At 39.5% G+C, this 21,119-nt stretch overlaps 1 protein-coding gene across 1 annotated transcript in view; it reads right to left on the bottom strand.

Moving 5' to 3' along the window:
* Positions 1-21,119, bottom strand: part of LOC126158394 (agrin-like) — a 422,061-nt gene that overhangs the window by 224,227 nt on the left and 176,715 nt on the right. Inside the window, exons 11-12 of the mRNA XM_049916440.1 lie at positions 13,341-13,463; positions 3,758-3,895 (exon numbers count right to left, since the gene is read on the bottom strand). Coding sequence (XP_049772397.1) covers positions 3,758-3,895; positions 13,341-13,463 — 261 coding nt within the window. The remainder of the gene's footprint in view (positions 1-3,757; positions 3,896-13,340; positions 13,464-21,119) is intronic.

The following is a 21,119-nucleotide window of genomic DNA, read 5'->3' as shown; positions in this document are numbered from 1 at the left end:
CAAAAAATTTAAGCCTATACCATTTGTTAAACATTAGCTCAGTGTTTCATAGTAAGTTTCAGCTAAATGAAGATCAGACAGATGGAAAAAAGTAAGCAGATCGTTTATTGTTTCAAAAGTAATCCCAATAACTGTCAATACATTTATCCCACTGCGAGACAAAATAGTCAAATATATGGAAAAATGTTTGTGGTTGTCTTCAGATACATAACTACACCCTGGTATGCACCTCCTGGGCTCCAAAAATATGGAAACCGCATGCTGAGAGATCAGAACCACATGGAAGACATGTTAGGGCTTCACAGCAAACTTCTGTAGTGTAGTTGAAACAACTTTGGCATCATAAAAGGTTGGGCATCATCCAGCAACAGAATGATGCCATCTGTAAACATCCTGGGCATTTGCAGTTGACCTTCACTTTTTGCAAAGACTCTGTGTGTCACTATGCATTAATTATGGTGCCATGTTCCAGAAAGGCAATGAGGATTGGGTCATTCAATCAAAGAAAAAGGCAAAGGCCCCAAGTTTGAGTCTCCATCCGGCACACAGTTTTAATCTGCCAGAAAGTTTCATATTAGTGCACACTCCACTGCAGAGTGAAAATCTCATCCTGGAAACATCCCCCAGGGTGTGGCTAAGCCATGTCTCCATAATGTCCTTTCTTTCAGGAGTGCTAGTTCTGCAAGTTTCACAGGAGAGCTTCTGTTAAGTTTGGAAGGTAGGAATGAGGTACTGGCGGAAGTAAAGCTGTGAGGACGGGTCGTGAGTCATGCTTGGGTAGCTCCAATGGTAGAGCAGTTGCCCATGAAAGACAGAGGTCCCAAGTTCGAGTCTTGGTCCAGCACACAGTTTTAATCTGCCAGAAAGTTTCAGCTGCTAAATGCTTTATTTATTATGTACATGTATCTGTTGCTGTATTTATTAGATGATGTGCGCCACCGAATGCAGTTTTTATTTTTTATTTTTTTAATGAGAATCTTAAACTATAAATCACACTGCAGGTTTCAGGAATAATTTTAGTTAACAATTGTGTGGATACAACAGCACTGAACCTCTTCACTTCTGCCAGTCACTAGGAATCATCAGGTAGCTAACAGCCTCTCCTCACAGCTCACATCTTCTCTCATATCTGTGTACTTTTTCGTTAGGGATGGTCTGATGTTCTGGAGCACAGAAATTGATGATTCATCCATTCTTAGACAGTTATGGAAATCATCGAGATTCCAGCTGCTTTAGGTAACAGAATGTGAGCAGATTTCTTTCCTTGCATTAGCCACTTCTTTGCCCAAAGCCTTCTATTGCTTTTTTGGCGATGTTACGCCTAAAACACCAGGATATCATACAAAATAAACACACCTAGATTAAAAAATCACAACAACAGGATGGTGGTGTAATTGCTGAGTGCAACTGGTCAGACGTGTGCAGGCTGCCACAAAAGTGGTTGGTCGGTCTTGCCTGTGTAGGGGCATTTCAAAATGTAAATAGTTGTGATGTCACATTCACTGAAAGCAGTTTGTTGTTATGAAGTATAGCGTAGTCTTCGTGCTAAAGCCTTTGACACATTTTGCTGTCAGCAGATGTTTGTGTGTGCACTGTGTTTTGTTGATTTAAATGGCTCATTTTATTTGCAACTACAGCTTTATTTAGGTGTTAATCTCTGGTTTATATTTTGATTCCACACTGTTATTCTGCTGTAGTTGCCAAAAGTAAAATTCTTTGATAGCATATTAGTTTTTACGAGTCAAAATTACAAAAACAATGAAACTAAAACTTCTAAAAAATCTCAGGTTTTTACCAGATGAAAAAAAATCCTGCATTTTTTTCAGGATTCCCCAGCTGTCCCAGGCATATACACCATGGCTCTGATGCTTGCTCTCCAGCTCAAGATGATCACACCATGTTTCATCTCCTGTGGCAATATGAGATGGGGAATGATATTCATCATCGTGGTGCCACTTCAGGTGCTGCAGCAATCTCAACATTCTGATCACCTTCTGTTCCTACATCAGGTTGTGAGGAATCCCCCTGCACAATGATTTCTGGAACTTCAGATGCTCTGTCATGAGGGTGTAAGAGGTACAGTGTCTGAGGCCCAACATTATCCAAATATCTTCCAGTGTCTGCCTTGGTCATTTCTGATTACAGCATCCACTGCAGCTTTGGCAGAATGGGTAATGACACAATTATCCAGTCACAGACAGATCCTGTTTTTCAATGGTACCACAGCTTCTCAAAATTGTTTATTACCCACAAACATATGCACATGTGACATACACAGTAGGTTTTTAACAGATGAAAAAGATCCTGCATTTTTTCAGGATTCCCCAGTTGTCCCAGGGCATATACACACTGGCTCTGATCTTGCATGAGTTTCACTTTCTGACGCTCCTACCAAACTCAGAAACTGCACTACAAATCACTGTTCCTCTTTCCCTGCCTCCATAGTGAACTATGATGCACACACGTCTCTCTGACAACATGTTGATAATGTCTAACAGACAAATGGTATAGTGGTGAACATTCACACTGTTCCTTCCAGATTCCCAATAGAGTGCACTCACCTATCTGAATTACCAGTATCCACACCATGCTTTTTATGTAGTCTGTCTCATTTTCATTTGATTGCCCCATATACTCATACAAATATTTCAAAGTAAGAATGACTGAACAAATTATTCTGCTCAAATTACTGAGCTCTTGTGGATATAATCTCCCCCCCCCCCCCAAACCCCTGGCTCATGGACCCTTTATTTAAGTCTGAGGAATGGTTGCTACCTATAATCTGAGTAATTTTACAATTTGTGTAACACTATCTAATTTAACTGTGACTGTTCTGTAGTAAACTGCTCTTTCCTGATTCAGTTTTTACATTTACAGTTGTCTGAATGTCTACCTTCCATTATCTTTCCACTGTCACATTTAAGGCAATACAACACTCTCCCCTTCTTCCAAAAACATACATAATTTTTTACTAAAAGAACATCAGATTACGTTTACACTCTCATATGAATATGCAAATGATGATGGAAATTTGTCTTGTACCTGTTGTGCGACTTAAAAAAAAAGGAATCAGTAAAAATAAACTGCACATCATTCCAAGTCTTGCCTGATTAGTCCAGCCATTAGCTATATCATGCTCACATAATAACATCATATTTCTGTTATTTTGTTATTAGTGAATGGTAGCCTATATTACCTGCATAGCCATATCAACAGCAGGAGTGTACCATGAACATACTTTACAACAGGTACTTTTAGCAGCAATATTTTAATCAAAGTGAAATAAAATATGTTATAAGAGAGACAACAGCACCCATATCCTGTTAGTTTTTTTCTCTCAATGTGTTAAAAGTCCATACAAGATTTAAATGTGCAAAATGTAGAAGACTGTTTGTGGATTCAGATAGCTCAGTAAATGCATAATTTAAAAAGTTCAGTATGGAGCTTGCAGTCAACAACACAAGTTTAGATCTTACGTGCTTCTAATTATAGTTCACTAATGAAAATTTCTTCAAAGCAAGTGGCTTATTTACATATGACCAGAGGGGTATATTGAATGTCCATGTACCATCTATAGAAAAGAAAATTGTGAAAATTACAGGTATTTTTGTTCAATAGAGTACTTGTAAGTCCATCATTAAGGCATAAAGTCATATCTCATGAACTTAAATATACCAGAAGACATTTGGAAAACTTTGAGAAACTGTGCTCTAACAAGGCACACAGAAATAGATCTAGTGAAGTTCAGAACACTTACGTAAACATCCCTGGTGACCTTCTGAGATCTTTGGTAATCCCCAGAATCCTGGCTCGCAGCGGTCACACTTCAATCCACCAACTCCTGGTTTGCAGACACACTGTTTTGTGAGGGGATCACATGTATCAGATCGTGAACCTGAAAATTGGCATTTGTGTAGAACAACACATTGATAAAGCTGTGCGCAGTTTTGTGTAAATGGTAAACTCGTTTTACCAAATACAGATATATTACTGTAATACTTTGACCCTTTCCATATTATCTTTAACCAAATTCAGAACATTTTCAAAATAACACACAAAAATTCTGAACAAAAGAGGACACAATCAGGACACAAGCTTAATAATAAGTGGTGATAAAAAAGTTTCCTTTCACATTATACCAATCAAATGAAATTGCCATGAGCATAGAGGCACTGCTCTGGATTGAAGACTCCTGTTTGGTGAAACACTGTGTCCTGCTGCACAAAGAAGTCCATAACTCCCTGCTGCACATCCTTTTCCAACAAGAGCTGTCAAACCTTCATGGCTTTTTTAAGGGACCAAAGGTGTGATAATTACATAGAGAGACATCGGATCTCAAGTGTCTCCTTCTTGAGATAGCATAACTTCCGCATTAAAACATTTGTGATATGGGGACATGCATTACCATGAAGCATCAGCATCCTTTGTTGCAGTTTATGTGGAAGTTTTGCCTTGATGGCATGCCATAATTTCTCCAGTGTTGCAGAGTACCATTCCCCAGTAATGGAGACACCAGGTTCCTTGAAATCAATAATCAATAGGCCCTGGTAATCAAATAAAACAATCAACATCACATATCCAGCAGATGGCTGCCTCTTCAACTTCTTGGGATGGGGGGGATGATGGATGTCACCATCATCGCTACTTTCAACTCTGGTTCCCAGTGGTGGCACCAGCTTTCTTCACCTGTGACAATGTGCTCAAGGAACGTGTTGCTTGCCACATTGAAATGCATCAGATGCTTCATGCAAATAGCCACCTAGTTTGCTTTTTGTTCAGCATACAATGTCTGGGATATCTACTGGCTGCAGAGCTGATGGTAGCTTAACTCCTGCATGCTACCAAAGCTGTTGTTGAGATCCTTGGACAGTGCATGAATGATTATGCAGTGGAGTGCCCTAATTGCATTATCAACTACCCACTTGTTGTGTGCAATGGATGAGGCTGGCCTTCCAGGTTGACTGGCATCTTGTGTCAAATCATGACCAGCACAGAACTTGACACACCATAACACAATAATGGTTTTCAACAGACATGCTTCCCCATTCACATTCTTCATTCTACTGGTGTTTGTCTTTCATCAGCCAAGAAAAGAATAACAGCACATTGATCCAGTTTGGACACATTTGGTAATAACGCTGCCATAGTTCACATTTCAGAATATACCACATGCACGTTGGAAAGACGTAAATGCAGTGCTAACTCCCTGGTTTTGATCACCCATTAGAATTTATTTTCACGTATCCTACCATGCCACTGTGTGAGGTTAAGAACTGTACTGATTTTGTGAATACGATTTGGATGTAAATATAAACACATATTTATCACACTTTGGATTGAAGTAACAGTATGGACTCACTGGTACTTGAGTAGTCCTTTTTAGTGGGGGGTGTATTTGCTGTATTAGTTTATTTTCATTAAGCATCAAGTTGCAGAAGTCCATACAAGGGAGGCTAACAAATGTGGTTGTTATCATTGTCAATGCTTTTACTGTTTCTAACTTGAATCTGTTTTTTCATCTCTCATTATAAGTTTAATTACTGAAAGTATTCTTTAGGGAGATGTATTAGAACTTGGAATAGGTGATGAAAATTGAACCAAGATTTTAACATGTTTAAGACACACTAGCTCATCATGAAAATGGGTAAAAACTTCCTCTATTTTTCACTGACACTGTCATTTGATTTCATATTACGGTCCAGTGGTTTAGCTTCACAGAATTTTCTTATATAAAAGTACTCATGAAATAATTCTCACTAGTCGACAGTAAAATTCATGATACTAGATTTTACAAAACAATACAATTCTTGAATACTAATCCAGCTGATGGTTTTTGTTAAGGCTATCCACTTCATTGGTAGAAGAGGCTCCAGAAACGGTTCACATCATTCTCAAATGTACCCAATGTAGGTATATATAAAGCTGCAGTATTATCATTAAACTGATAAAGTGCCACTAGCTTATCTCTTCCCAATTCATGTAACTGCTTTTTCTTTTTTACAGCAGATGGCAAAAATCTTTAAGATTTTCTGATTTATTATTTGCCAAGGAACATATTTATTTTGTCTGCAACTTCAGTTATAGATACATTTTCTTTTTCAGTGCACAGAATGCTGTTGGACAAAATACGTAACTGGCTTGATTGTAAGTATAGGGTGACTTAAAAAAAAATCTGAGTGATAGATCAGTCGTCAGTGGATGACAGTAAGTAGGATTTTAACACTTGGAATATATCAACAACTTTTTCAACAGTTGGTAGAAGAGATAAACATCTAGTTTCATTATGACTTAAAAGTTTTATATGTTCAGCAAACTTCCAGAATCATTTTAGTTTTTCAACACATACTGCATAAACAAGTAACTGTTGATGGATTTTACCAAGTTTGAGCTATAATCAATGGATAAGTTGCCTGTGCCTGTTTGGACAGAATTGTGCATAAAATAAGCAGGGCATTGTAAACTTATTAAATTATTTTAACTTTCTTTCTTAAAAAAAACTTGAAATAAAGATGATATTGACCTCCATAGTTTGTATTCTGTTGTTAGCAAAAATTATTACAGCCTTTAATTAAGAATGAACTTTTGCAACACCTGTAAGACATACAGGCACAAAGTCAAACAGTCTGCACTTTCAACACCAGAGTTCACCAACTCCCAACACTCTCAGTACAATGCCTTTATCTGGTTGGTAAAAACTAATCACTAAAGAAAAGGGCTTGAAGTCCACATAGATGGAAGAATTGGTCATCACTGAAATAAATTACTTCATTACTTATTCCATAGCAAATGGTGCAATTATGTCAGTGGTAACTGTTTTGGTTTTTGCCTGTGAGCATGGGAACTACTTGTTAAACAGTGATTTAATTAGATCAACGGTGCAGTCTATAGACCTTAAACTTGAGTTGTACATCTCTGTGTGGTATGAAAATGTGGCTTCATGTGCCAAAAGTTGCTTATCTATATCTGAAACTACCTTACAGATTAGTAGTTATCAATTTTTGATCCAGAAGAGTTAATCTGAAGTGTAGCTTCATGTCTGTTGGACTTCATGTGAGTTATTATATCATGTGTCCTTCATGCCCAATGCTAAATTTCACAACACACACTGTACACTCAGCATCGTCACCATGTCCTTTAATAAACAGGAATTCTTTCAGTGTCTTACTCTTTAGTATGCACTTTTGTTTTCCCACAATTTACACATGTAATGTTAAGATAAAACTAGAGCCTTGGCTGGTTATTAATGATGAGTATGATACCAAACATTTAAAGCAATTCCCATGTGTCAGCTTGACAGCTTGCTCTACTTGCACTTGCTCATGAAAGGCAAAGGTCCCGAGTTCGAGTCTCTATCCAGCACACAGTTTTAATCTGCCAGGAAGTTTCATATCAGTGCGCATTCCACTGCAGAGTGAAAATATCATTCTGAAATTCTTATCTGTTTGCTACGGTTAAGAATATTAGTCAAGAACAAATAAAACAACAGTACTGCAGGCATACTATGCACAGTTCCACTCACTGCTTCAATATGGGATCATTTTCTGGAGACACTTAACTTCCGGTGCAAAGGTTTTTAGAATGCAGAAAAGAGCTCTAAGAATAATTTCTGACCTTAAAAAGATGGAGTCCTGTAAATCTCATTTTACTGAGCTTAGTGTTCTGAATGTTCCAAGTTTATTCACTTGTGAAACTATCTTGTTCATTTGAGACTACCTCTTGAAAATAGGCAAACTAGTACAGAATGAAAATGTACACAACTGTTGTTCCAGAGGGAAATAAAATGTAGATAAAAAATACCACAGAACAACAGCCTATTAGCGGAATGTATGTAATGCTGGTGTAGTACCACACAATAAATACAGAGGAAATAAAAATTGCTGTGTATCCAATATTTAAAATGAAACTAAAGGCATTTCTAATAAATTACTGCTTCTGTTCTGTAAAATAATTTCTGAACATATAACAAAAAAGTTACTTAAAATTAAATCATAAGAATAGGTACTTAATTTTAATTTGCTTACTATTTGCTAATGCTATGTATTACTGCAGCTTTCCTTTGACCTGTCCAACATCAACTGTACAATTTGTGCTGTCTGATAAGACTGGACCAACAAAAAATGAAATCAGTCAGTCTTGATGAGCTGTCTAGTTTATTATCTGCTTGATGGCAAGTGGCTGTTTGGATTTAGTTTCCTGTTGTGGTACACTGTCGTATGAGATGACGTCACATTTTCTGACATACACTTTTCATAAAAAACAGTCTGTCACTTAAATTGTTTTTGTCTGTCAGCTCTCTTTTTCGCTCTTAATAAAACTTCCTTTTCTTATGTGTGCATTTTTCTTGTCTTTAAGAACTTTCTTTTAATGACTGATTACATCTTTTCATAAAGACTATTAGGACTGCAGAAATATCTAGGTAAATTTATCTGTTTCCGTACACCATTATATCATCAGAACAAGAGTTATAGTTCCAGAATGAGATTTTCACTCTGCAGCGGAGTGTGCGCTGATATGAAACTTCCTGGCAGATTAAAACTGTGTGCCCGACCGAGACTCGAACTCGGGACCTTTGCCTCGGAGGTACTGGCAGAAGTAAAGCTGTGAGTACCGGGCGTGAGTCGTGCTTCGGTAGCTCAGTTGGTAGAGCACTTGCCCGCGAAAGGCAAAGGTCCCGAGTTCGAGTCTCGGTCGGGCACACAGTTTTAATCTGCCAGGAAGTTTCATATCAGCGCACACTCCGCTGCAGAGTGAAAATCTCATTCTGGAAACATCCCCCAGGCTGTGGCTAAGCCATGTCTCCGCAATATCCTTTCTTTCAGGAGTGCTAGTTCTGCAAGGTTCGCAGGAGAGCTTCTGTAAAGTTTTGAAGGTAGGAGACGAGGTACTGGCAGAAGTAAAGCTGTGAGTACCGGGCGTGAGTCGTGCTTCGGTAGCTCAGTTGGTAGAGCACTTGCCCGCGAAAGGCAAAGGTCCCGAGTTCGAGTCTCGGTCGGGCACACAGTTTTAATCTGCCAGGAAGTTTCATATCAGCGCACACTCCGCTGCAGAGTGAAAATCTCATTCTGGAAACATCTCCCAGGCTGTGGCTAAGCCATGTCTCCGCAATATCCTTTCTTTCAGGAGTGCTAGTTCTGCAAGGTTCGCAGGAGAGCTTCTGTAAAGTTTGGAAGGTAGGAGACGAGGTACTGGCAGAAGTAAAGCTGTGAGTACCGGGCGTGAGTCGTGCTTCGGTAGCTCAGTTGGTAGAGCACTTGCCCGCGAAAGGCAAAGGTCCCGAGTTCGAGTCTCGGTCGGGCACACAGTTTTAATCTGCCAGGAAGTTTCATATCAGCGCACACTCCGCTGCAGAGTGAAAATCTCATTCTGGAAACATCCCCCAGGCTGTGGCTAAGCCATGTCTCCGCAATATCCTTTCTTTCAGGAGTGCTAGTTCTGCAAGGTTCGCAGGAGAGCTTCTGTAAAGTTTGGAAGGTAGGAGACGAGGTACTGGCAGAAGTAAAGCTGTGAGTACCGGGCGTGAGTCGTGCTTCGGTAGCTCAGTTGGTAGAGCACTTGCCCGCGAAAGGCAAAGGTCCCGAGTTCGAGTCTCGGTCGGGCACACAGTTTTAATCTGCCAGGAAGTTTCATATCAGCGCACACTCCGCTGCAGAGTGAAAATCTCATTCTGGAAACATCCCCCAGGCTGTGGCTAAGCCATGTCTCTGCAATATCCTTTCTTTCAGGAGTGCTAGTTCTGCAAGGTTCGCAGGAGAGCTTCTGTAAAGTTTGGAAGGTAGGAGACGAGGTACTGGCAGAAGTAAAGCTGTGAGTACCGGGCGTGAGTCGTGCTTCGGTAGCTCAGTTGGTAGAGCACTTGCCCGCGAAAGGCAAAGGTCCCGAGTTCGAGTCTCGGTCGGGCACACAGTTTTAATCTGCCAGGAAGTTTCATATCAGCGCACACTCCGCTGCAGAGTGAAAATCTCATTCTGGAAACATCCCCCAGGCTGTGGCTAAGCCATGTCTCCGCAATATCCTTTCTTTCAGGAGTGCTAGTTCTGCAAGGTTCGCAGGAGAGCTTCTGTAAAGTTTGGAAGGTAGGAGACGAGGTACTGGCAGAAGTAAAGCTGTGAGTACCGGGCGTGAGTCGTGCTTCGGTAGCTCAGTTGGTAGAGCACTTGCCCGCGAAAGGCAAAGGTCCCGAGTTCGAGTCTCGGTCGGGCACACAGTTTTAATCTGCCAGGAAGTTTCATATCAGCGCACACTCCGCTGCAGAGTGAAAATCTCATTCTGGAAACATCCCCCAGGCTGTGGCTAAGCCATGTCTCCGCAATATCCTTTCTTTCAGGAGTGCTAGTTCTGCAAGGTTCGCAGGAGAGCTTCTGTAAAGTTTGGAAGGTAGGAGACGAGGTACTGGCAGAAGTAAAGCTGTGAGTACCGGGCGTGAGTCATGCTTCGGTAGCTCAGTTGGTAGAGCACTTGCCCGCGAAAGGCAAAGGTCCCGAGTTCGAGTCTCGGTCGGGCACACAGTTTTAATCTGCCAGGAAGTTTCATATCAGCGCACACTCCGCTGCAGAGTGAAAATCTCATTCTGGAAACATCCCCCAGGCTGTGGCTAAGCCATGTCTCCGCAATATCCTTTCTTTCAGGAGTGCTAGTTCTGCAAGGTTCGCAGGAGAGCTTCTGTAAAGTTTGGAAGGTAGGAGACGAGGTACTGGCAGAAGTAAAGCTGTGAGTACCGGGCGTGAGTCGTGCTTCGGTAGCTCAGTTGGTAGAGCACTTGCCCGCGAAAGGCAAAGGTCCCGAGTTCGAGTCTCGGTCGGGCACACAGTTTTAATCTGCCAGGAAGTTTCAAGAGTTATAGTTTTTTAAATTGTATGTCAACCAGTTATTGTTTCTTGATACTATGGTCCAGCTACAGCTTACATTAAATAATGGTTTAAATTGTCTTGATTAACAAGAAAAGAGCAAAATGAATTTGGCACTAACATTATGCTAAATTTTCTGATTTTCATAAATGGTGACAGAAATGATGTACCTTGTGGAAGTGTAGACTGCAGATGTACTCCATATTGAGACAGTATTGAAGCAGGTTGAAATGCAAGCATTCATGTCATTCACGAATAAGTTACTGCCATAAATGTAAGAACCTCTGAAGAAGACTTCAGGTATATAAAGTTTGTGGAACTTGTTCAAACAGTAAAAATATAACAATGTTGCAGACTACTGTCTCACTGTCAGGAGAAGACAGACCACAAATGTTTGACACACTGTACTGCGAGCAAACACACAACTCAGGCAATCACATTGTGAAGCTGCTCAGATTTTCAAAATGTATACAACAGTCAAAAAAGTGGATGTGGTATTTGTTCTTGGTAAATGTCACCAAAACTGTTCTTAGCACCAGTGCAGTTGTATGCCAGAAGGTATCCTGAGTTTGCCATGTCCTCACAATTTGCCTTTGTGAACATTATATGAGTTTCAAAACACAAGAAATATGAAGAACAAAAATAAACCTGTGAATATCAACAGAAACAGATGAGAGAAATGAAGTGAACATTTTAGCAACAGTAACACCCAACCTGTATGTCACAATGTGTGGGTTGGGTCAACCAAATAAGCATTCTGCAAATAATGCATTTCATTCTTCTCACATTTTGTTCCATCAACATTTTAATGCCATTTACTTTGAAAATCAGGTTAAAAGTCTTGCAATGGTGTATATGAAACCAGCAAAGTGATGTGGTGTTTCTATGTAAGATTTTGTTACAAATGAACCAGCAATTAGAGATCTTTATTGTGTGCACTTCTAATAGTTGAATATCCACACTGGCTGCAAGAAGTACATAAACTCTGATCTTGGTGTGTGAATTTGTGGCTTGGGCTTTTCAGGAATTGTTATCATTTGTCCCTGATTTATTGATGGGACTCTAAACAGTTATTGGAAAACACTTCCTGGAGACAGGGCAGTCTATGCTGTACCAACATGATGGGTGTCCTGCTCATTCCATACAGGTATTTAAAAATTTGCTCAGCAGAACATTTGGAGACAATTGGATCAGTGATTTAGGAAATCCGAAGTGGCTTGCACGCTCACCAAACTTAACACTACTGGACTATTAACTATGAAGAAAACAAAAAATAACATGGCTACAAGGAAACACTGATGACTCTCAAGACACAGAATGCCTGTACTGTGATAAATCTAGATGAAATTCAACATGGAGTATTGTATGTGCAGAACTGCTTTTAGCATATGTCAGTGGTCAGAGTCAGCATTTTGAACACTTGATATGACAGTCATAATAATAAATACATAAACAGTACCTCAGTAACATTTTCTTTTACATTTGGTATCATAGAGCAAAACTTTGTGGAACCCTTTCTTCCAGTTGTGGGATAATGGTTTGCAGTTCTGTTATCTTGATACTATTTGATCAAGTTCTATACATGTTATGTCATTTTGATAAACATCTACAATCCCACAGAAAAAAGTATATAAATCTATTAAAAAGGCATTGTCATAATTCAGCAGCCATAAATATTATAAAGTTACTTGTCTGCAGCAGAAAATTTTCCACATTTTTCACTATAGGTTAGTGAAAACAGCACCTCACTATAATTACTGAATCTAGGTATATCTCATCAGTCCAAAAAGTTTCAAGCCTGAATGAATAAAGAATTTGGAAAGTTCAGATGGGGGTACTAATGCTTCAGGTATCCTACGTAGCCCTCCCCTCTCACTCCTCCACCCTCTAATTCCCACCACCCACTAGAGTACAACAGACAGAATGTTCATATAACAATGTGAAACCATCAGAAAAGCCCTCCTTCAGTCTTGGTGAACCATCAGAGACCCAGTCTGCACTTTCTTGTTTTGTGGTAGGTTCATATTGATAACACCAATTCTTATCACTAATGATTATTTTTTCAAGAAAAGAAATGTTGGTGATTTTCATTTCAATGAAGCTGTGACAAGCCCCCTTGGGTCATTGTTTTTGCTTGGGAGTCAATATGTACAGGACAAGCTTTAAACACGGAAAATGTCTTGAACAATTGATTTAGAGTAGTTCAGTTTGTTGCTCCACAGCAATTTGTAACACAGACATGTTGGCACACTACTGTCTACTCACAACTGACAGGTCAAATGCACATCTGTTGTTTATAGTTGTTAGTTCAAGCTGCCACCACAGTAACTATGGTGATATTACTTACACACCAGGAATAAAATCAGTCTCATAACTTTTTGGATGGGTGGCATATTTATGATGGCCTGTCTTATCTGCCTCACTGTGTATAACGTTAAAAGAGAATCATCCGGAACAGAAATTCTAGTGAATTGGTATCAAACAGAATAATTTTACCTAATTTATTGCAACCACATTGTGATGGACAGCCAGCATTCAGTGGTCCGGGAGCAGGTGTCTTCCCATCAGGACAACAACCGTAGAAAGCACCTGAACACATGTCTTGCTTGTTGTCTGCATCTGCTGTGAACATCATTTCAAAAGATCATTACGACGAAGAGCTTCTAGAGGAAAGAAAGTTATTACAATGTACAGATACTTAGAGCATTTTTAACAATATAATGAAAAGGGTAGTTGCTACTCACCATATAGTGGAGATGCTGAGTTGCAGAAAGGGACAACAAAACCCTGTTGGAAAGTTAGCATTCAGACAACAAGGCCTTTGTCAAAAACAGACAACATATACAAATGCATACACTCATGAAAACTCAACTCACACACATATGACCACAGTCTCTGGCTGCTGGAGCCAGTCTGTGTAGGTTTATTTTTGATAAAGGCATGTTTGGTCAAAAGCTAAGCTAACTTTCTGACAGCCTTTTAGTTGTGCCTTTCTGTGATTCAGCACCTGCACTGTATGGTGAGTAGCAACTATCCTTTTCATTATATTGTTGAATTCCGTCCTGGATTTTCTGGAGCATTCTTAATTTTCATTCACTCCTCTCTCTGCCTCTTTACAAACATAAAAGTATTAAATGTGGTAGTGTGTTTTCTTGTCCTCTCTTTTGTAGCATTGTAACATACTGTTGTTTGTGGACTACCCCAGTAAAATGCTAAAGACAGCCTTTTAGTAATGAAATCACTAGCAGGTGAGCCTACTTATAAAAATGTGCACTGGTCAGAGAGAGGAAATTCAACAACCAAAATCTGGAACGAAAATTTTCTTACAAGTACAGTTAAATGAGTTATTCTGGTTCAGTCATAAACAATTTAGTAGTACATTGGTGCATTTATGATGATGATGGAGCTATTGGAAATGGATAAAAGAGCAACCTAAAGCAATACTATGGAACAGCATCAGATTTCCATATTCAGACAAGAAATAACTGAAAGATGTCGTGAAAACAAAGACAGAGAAAATAAATGTGGCTTGCTATAAAAATGTGAAATATGACAAGGACAAATGAATCATTCATAAAATGTCTTGTCAATACTAGCCAGATCTCAGTGTAAAAAGTCTATGAAGGGGAAACAAAGGTCTTTGTGACCTACCATTCCCCAACCAACCCCTTGCTCCTCCAGAGGAAAGAACTGTAGTGACATTAGCCTAGGTAGATGATCTCAGTGACACAAAGTGGGCCACTTAAGGCAATATGCTGACCCAGTATCACATCAAAGTGCTCACTACACTCACTGTCCACCTGCTGATCAGTGTCTGGATGGTTACCATAACCAGGGACACTTTGGTATGTGGCATACATGGCTTCTGCATCCACAACACCACAAGAAGCCCGTTTCACTGAGAATAAATACTAGCCATCAGGCCAGTCCAGATAGGTGTTGAAGCAGTGAGTCATTGTCTAGTCAACTGTCATAAACTGCTCTGCAGTTGTCCTGACAGGACAGCCTTCTCAGGAGATCCAGCTCCTTCCTGATGGGCCAGGCATTGAACTGAGGCCCTCCCAATCACCGAGTCACTGGGGTGCTCGCAACAGCCAGTCGCCACCAACGGCAGCCAGTCTGGTGTATGCTGCCTCAGTGTCTGTATCTGTCGCTTACCACGGTTCGGTGGGCCTCAGCATCCAGAGGTCAGCAGGTCATGAAATTGACTACACCTGTGCCAGGCTAAGTGTAGCACTGGCTGGAATCCAAATGTAGTACCTTCCAAAGTCTGTGGGTCAAGGCTTACATTCCAGTGCTGCATTATGTGAAGCTGAGTTGTGCTACCAACTGCTGGATGTGTATTAAAGAGATTATACAGTTTCCAAGCATCTTCTGATGCACCCTGATCCGGCCTACTCCATCACATTGTAGCCACACACTCTATAAGTGGCATCAGAAATGTTGATGGAGACTGTAGTGGTGCTTCAATGTTTGCAACGGCAAATAGCAACACAGGTAGCAGCAGCATGTGCATTATATAGCTGCTCGTGAAGTCCTTATGTATGTTGTTACTGCACTTGTCCTCTTCCCACAGTCCTATTTGTCATGATACCAGGTATAGATTCACTTGTGGGACATGGGAAGAGCTCAAGGGATGAACCAATGCCACAGACTGGATGCACACAGTGTAACCTACCCGATTACTTGGCCCAAAGCACCAAATCACACAATGTGATATGCTAGGTAGGCCAGTAAAGAGGGAATTACATCAGTGTAGAGAGAATGCATGTCTGAAATGTGGATGGCTGTGGATGAGAAATAGAAAAATGTGAAACACAAATTAGTTTGTGTGTTTGTCATATACTGGAATGTAAACCATTTTAACGTATACACCAGCAGTCGCTCATAAGATTACAATGTGCATAAGTCTTGACTGCATATGATGTTAACTTCTGTGTTGTTTATCATCTCTGGAGTAACTGAAGTTCGTTTCATATTGTTGTTTCTAAGAGTTAAAAAAGCTTTTCGTTTTAACTGATATTATTTGTATAAATTTCCTTCATGGTAGCAATGTGTCAGTTACGGTTATTGACAATACTATCAAAAGAGTAGATTGCTACTCACTATATGGCAATGATGCTGAATCGCAGGTAGGCACAATGAAAAGACTGTCAAACAAATAAGCTTTTGACCAGAAAGGCCTTCATTGGAATTAGACAAAACACACACACACACACACGCACACACACACACACACACACACACACACACACACACACACACACACACAAAATGAAACTCACACCCGTACATGACCACAGTTTCTGGCTGCCTCCTGTTTGCATGAGTGTGTGTGTCTGTTGTCTAATTCTGATGAAGGCCCTTCTGAACAATAGCTTGCTTGTTTGACAGTCTCCTTGTTGTGCCTATCTGCAAGTCAGCATCTCTGCTACATGGTAAGTAGCCATCTACCCTTTTCATAATATTGTAAATATTCCATCCTGTGTTTCCCATTGTTTGGTTAAATGATTACTGGTTGCTTTAGGAAACTAAAGGCTTGGTGAAAACTCTTCAGTGTTTTGTCTTTTGACTCAATGGTGAAAATTTGAAATTGGTGATTGTGAGCTTGAACTGTTACACACTGTACTTTCCTATATTTAACAGAAGATGACGTAGTTTTTCAACAAATCACTAATCAAAAGAAAGAAAGGGTAAGATCTAATTTTATAATTAGATACAATCAATTATGTACACATACAAATTACAACCTTAGCTAAGGAGATCTGGTAGAAATTAGAGTTAGCTTTCTATGACATTACTGGTAGTTTAAACAGACAAGTGGACTTATTGGAGGAGTTAATTCCCATTACGGAATTTTGGAATAGTCTAAAAGTATTTAAGACTATGTGAACAAATTCATGTCAACCAATTATAATTTGAGAAACACTAAATTTGCTGTTTATGACTGTTTGTCAGCATGACTGAAACATACAAAGCAATGATAACAGGAGTAAAAAGTGTGGGAATAAGATAAATCCAGATACTGTACTAAAAAGAAAACTATTACATGCAATTCTTCACAGGGACATGAACTGTATAAAGAAAACTGGAGCATGGTCAAAACACAGTGAAAGGCAATAAGTGATCATAGTGTTTCAGTTGCAGTAGATATGGGAATACTGTTAGATAATGATGTACAGGAAGGAGAAAGACATCAAATAAATTTGAAGAAAATCAAAGTTTCACTTCAAATTTTATAGCTTCTTCACATTCGATGAATATTACTGATCTGTAATCTCAGCTGCCTTTATGTAGTGACAAATCGACATGACCCAGAACTGCTGTTGCCAACAAGCCACCTTCTCCGATATAAAGTACGCGAAATATCAAATTGACACTAAATCTACTTCTACATCTATGCTATGTAAACCACCAACGTGCATGGCACTCCATCACTGGTGTGAAAACAGAAGAACTCAGGTTAGAGATGTACTATATATACCGAAAGTTGCTTCCAATCTTCTGTCAGTGAATGGAATGATTTAAAACAAATCCTAAATAAATTTTAGGCTTGGCTTCACGGCTGTGCTACATACAACAGAGATGCAACATTTGCATTTCCAGTAGCATTGATAAATACTCTGAACCTATTTCTCATACACACAGAGAGAAGTGATTGCTAATATGTCTGCATATAATTTAAATATCCTATGACGCTGGTGCACAGGACTTTTGAATTTTTCAGATGAAAATAAGCTACCCAGTGCATCTACCTGATAATAGTCGTATAGAGGATGGGCAACGTGAAACAGACAAAGCATGTGGCTGCAGCTGCTGAAGAAATTGTTGACAATAATAGACAATCCAATAGCATGTCTGAAAATCCACCGATAGACCAGAAAACTGCAGAAGCCTCCTGTGCAGTACGCACCAAAGGATATCATCATGGTTAATGCTGCAAGGAGTAAAATAGCTGTCACATGCAAGACATGTCTCTAAACAAAGCAAACCACAATGCTCTTTAACGATTTTGATTCAAGAACTTCACAACAATTACATCTATTACATATTCACAAGTGGTTCTATGGTAACTGCATCACTGTGAAGTATGAAAAACACTAATACCAACACTTCCATTAATGACCATTCCAGAAGTGTGCATCTATATTTTCTAAAAGAAAAACTCTGTATACTGGGAGCTTTCAGGCCTTACAGAAGCCTAACTGATAATCAGCTGTAAAAGAAAATACAAATTTGAACAACAACCGAGTACTGTAACAAATTCTTCCATAACTTCTTGATTGAGAATGATATTAAGAATTGTATACCACTCACTCTCCTCACACGTCTAGGAGTCACGATCTGTTGACTGACAACCAGTATCATCAGTTACATTTGCGATGAAAATATCATCGTCACTTGAATACTTACAAATTGGCTGTATTTATTTCGTAATTAAGATCGTAGAACTGCCCTAGATTTCATGTAAAAATTAAATTCGAGCGTTTGATAAAGCCAGAAACTCCCATTATATGTAACAACATTCTTAATACAATCCACTGAAGTGGTTTGTCTGAATACCAGTAATTAAAACTTCGTGGAGCTAATATCAGTGCGTTGTTTTCTTCCCCTCTTTTCATTTTCTACTGCAATGCGTTGGGTGGATTGTTTAAGATTCGGCTAGCTCTTTTCCGCCAGTTTACCAATCCAACCGATAGTGGGGCTGAGATTCCCAATATAGAATTACGGTACTATTTGTTCACAATGTCCTGAATGAGAGGGATCCCCAGTTCTGGATCATCAGAAGCCGGTCAACTTTGGCCCTCAAATGTTAAGCCTAAAGCGGCTACGAACAATGGAGTGTTAACAATACAGTACCCTTGTGCACCATAGACATTAAGAAATAATAATGGTGTCATGCTACGTCAAACCAGTAAACACAAGTATAGTGCCAGCAACACAGAACATAAAACCGAGAACGGCATTAGCGTCTTCGAATGTGCGGGCATTATCAAGTGGAAATAATTATGCTTTATCACACGTAAATGTCTAAAGAGCGTCTCACATCGAATGACTCAGTAGCTGGTTTCATCACATTGTTTACCTTATTACGACCTTTTTTTCTATATACTTTGATTAATTCCTCTTGTGTGTATTGCGCTCTTTGAATTGCACTGTAAATATGTTGCTCACATTCAGCCTGATTTGTGATTGCATCCATAATACCCTACTTTTCTTTCGATTTTGGGTTGAGGCTATCAACCTGAACGTTTACAGGCTGGTGTTTATTTAATTTTTTATACTCTGGTTGCTAGATTGCCTTTATTTGTTTTTGTTTCATATAAAATGGAAGCTGGGTTTGTCTCTTGGTGTTCTGTGTACTCATGCACACGTATCCGTGTGTGAATTGCTCGATTTAAACGCGTTGTAAGCATATTGCTTGTATTCCATTTTATTTTTGTTCGCAGCTGTTGCTTGCATTTTCTCGCATTTAGTGGAGAACTCCCAGTATGTTGATTTCTGTTAAATATATTGCCTGTAGTGCCTGTTAATAACGTGTGGACCCATCTGCGTAACTACCGTTGTACTTTTAGCGTTTTCTCTGGTCACTAAAACAACAAAACGTTCCCATCAACATGTATGTCTGCAAACCACTGTGTTGTGTGTGACATTCAGTGACAATAAGCAATACCCTCAACGCAGAATTAGTTACTCATTCTTTGACAAGTGGTAATAATGTCGAACAACATTTCTTTCAAAAGTTGCTAATGGAGATCTCCATTAAATGCGAAAAAGAATAAAAATGGATGCTAATAAAAATAAAATAGAATACGAACAATACAGGCTACTCACAACACACTGAAATCAAGCATTCAAATATTGATTCGTTGGCAGGAACAAATGTCCACAGAACACTATGCGATGAAACCAGCTCCTGTTTTATACAAAAAAAAGGGGGAATCATTTAGACCACCCAATATTACGGATTCGAGCAAAAATCAAGCAGAATATGAGCAACACGGCCCCGGATCTACAACATTTCTGGATCAGAGCAAAAACTTGGTAATGTCTCCACCCTTGGGTGTTTGAGATAGGATTGCCGCGAATGAATTAAGTATCAGCAACCACGTCAGTTATATGACACACTGAGTTTCAGTGGTTTCACTTAATGTGAGATAAACGACTGACACAAATCTGTGACGGTAACATGTTATATGAATGCTTTCACCAACTTGTTTTACACTCAATCCCTCGAAAGGAATGTTTTTGCTCACATACTTGTGCAGCCCTTTTGGTTGTGGCCTACATGAATAATGGCCAGAGTTATCAACATTTCAGTGGAAAAGGAAACTCATCCTTTAGCACCACATTTCAAAAGCTTTTATTCTCTTCTTGTCTAAACTGTTTGTCGTCCATGTTTCATTTACATACATGGCTACACTTCATACAAATATTTTCGGAAAGACTTCCTGACACGTAAATTTATACTCGATGTTAACAAATCTCTCTTCTTCACAAACGCTTTCCTTGCCATTGCCAGTGTACATTTTGTATCCTCCCTACTTCGACCATCATCAGATATTTTGCTACCCAAATAGCAAATACTCATCTACTACTTTAAGTGTCTCATTTCCTAACCTAATTCTCTCAGCATTACCTGATTTAGTTCGACTACATTCCATAATACTCGTTTTGCTTTTGTTGACGTTCATCTTATATTCTTCTTTCAAGACAATGTCAATTCCGTTCAAATGTTCTTCCAAACCCTTTGCTGTCTTCTACAGAATTACAATGTCATCGGAAAACATCAAGGTCTTTATTTCTTTTCCCTGGATTTTAATTCCTACTCCAGATTTTTCTTTTGTTTCCTTTACTGTTTGCTCAATATACAGATTGAATAACATTGGGGACAGGCTACAACTCTGCCTCACTCCCTTCTCAACCACTGCTTCCCTTTCGTGCCCATCCACTCTTATAACTGCCATCTAGTTTCCATTTAAATTGTAAATAGCCTTTCGCCCCCTGTATTTTAGCCCTGTCACATGTAGAATGTGAAAGAGAGTATTCCAGTCGCCGGTCGGAGTGGCCGATCGGTTCTAGGCGCTACAGTCTGGAACCGCGCGACCGCTACGGTCGTAGGTTCGAATCCTGCCTCGGGCATGGATGTGTGTGATGTCCTTAGGTTAGTTAGATTTAAGTACTTCTAAGTTCTAGGGGACTGATGACCTCAGAAGTTAAGTCCCATAGTGCTCAGAGCCATTTTTAGAGTATTCCAGTCAACATTGTCAAAAG

Source organism: Schistocerca cancellata, chromosome 2, assembly GCF_023864275.1.
Source record: "Schistocerca cancellata isolate TAMUIC-IGC-003103 chromosome 2, iqSchCanc2.1, whole genome shotgun sequence".
NCBI lineage: Eukaryota > Metazoa > Arthropoda > Insecta > Orthoptera > Acrididae > Schistocerca > Schistocerca cancellata.
Note: the sequence above shows the minus strand (reverse complement) of the source record. Positions and strands in the feature narration are given on the sequence as shown.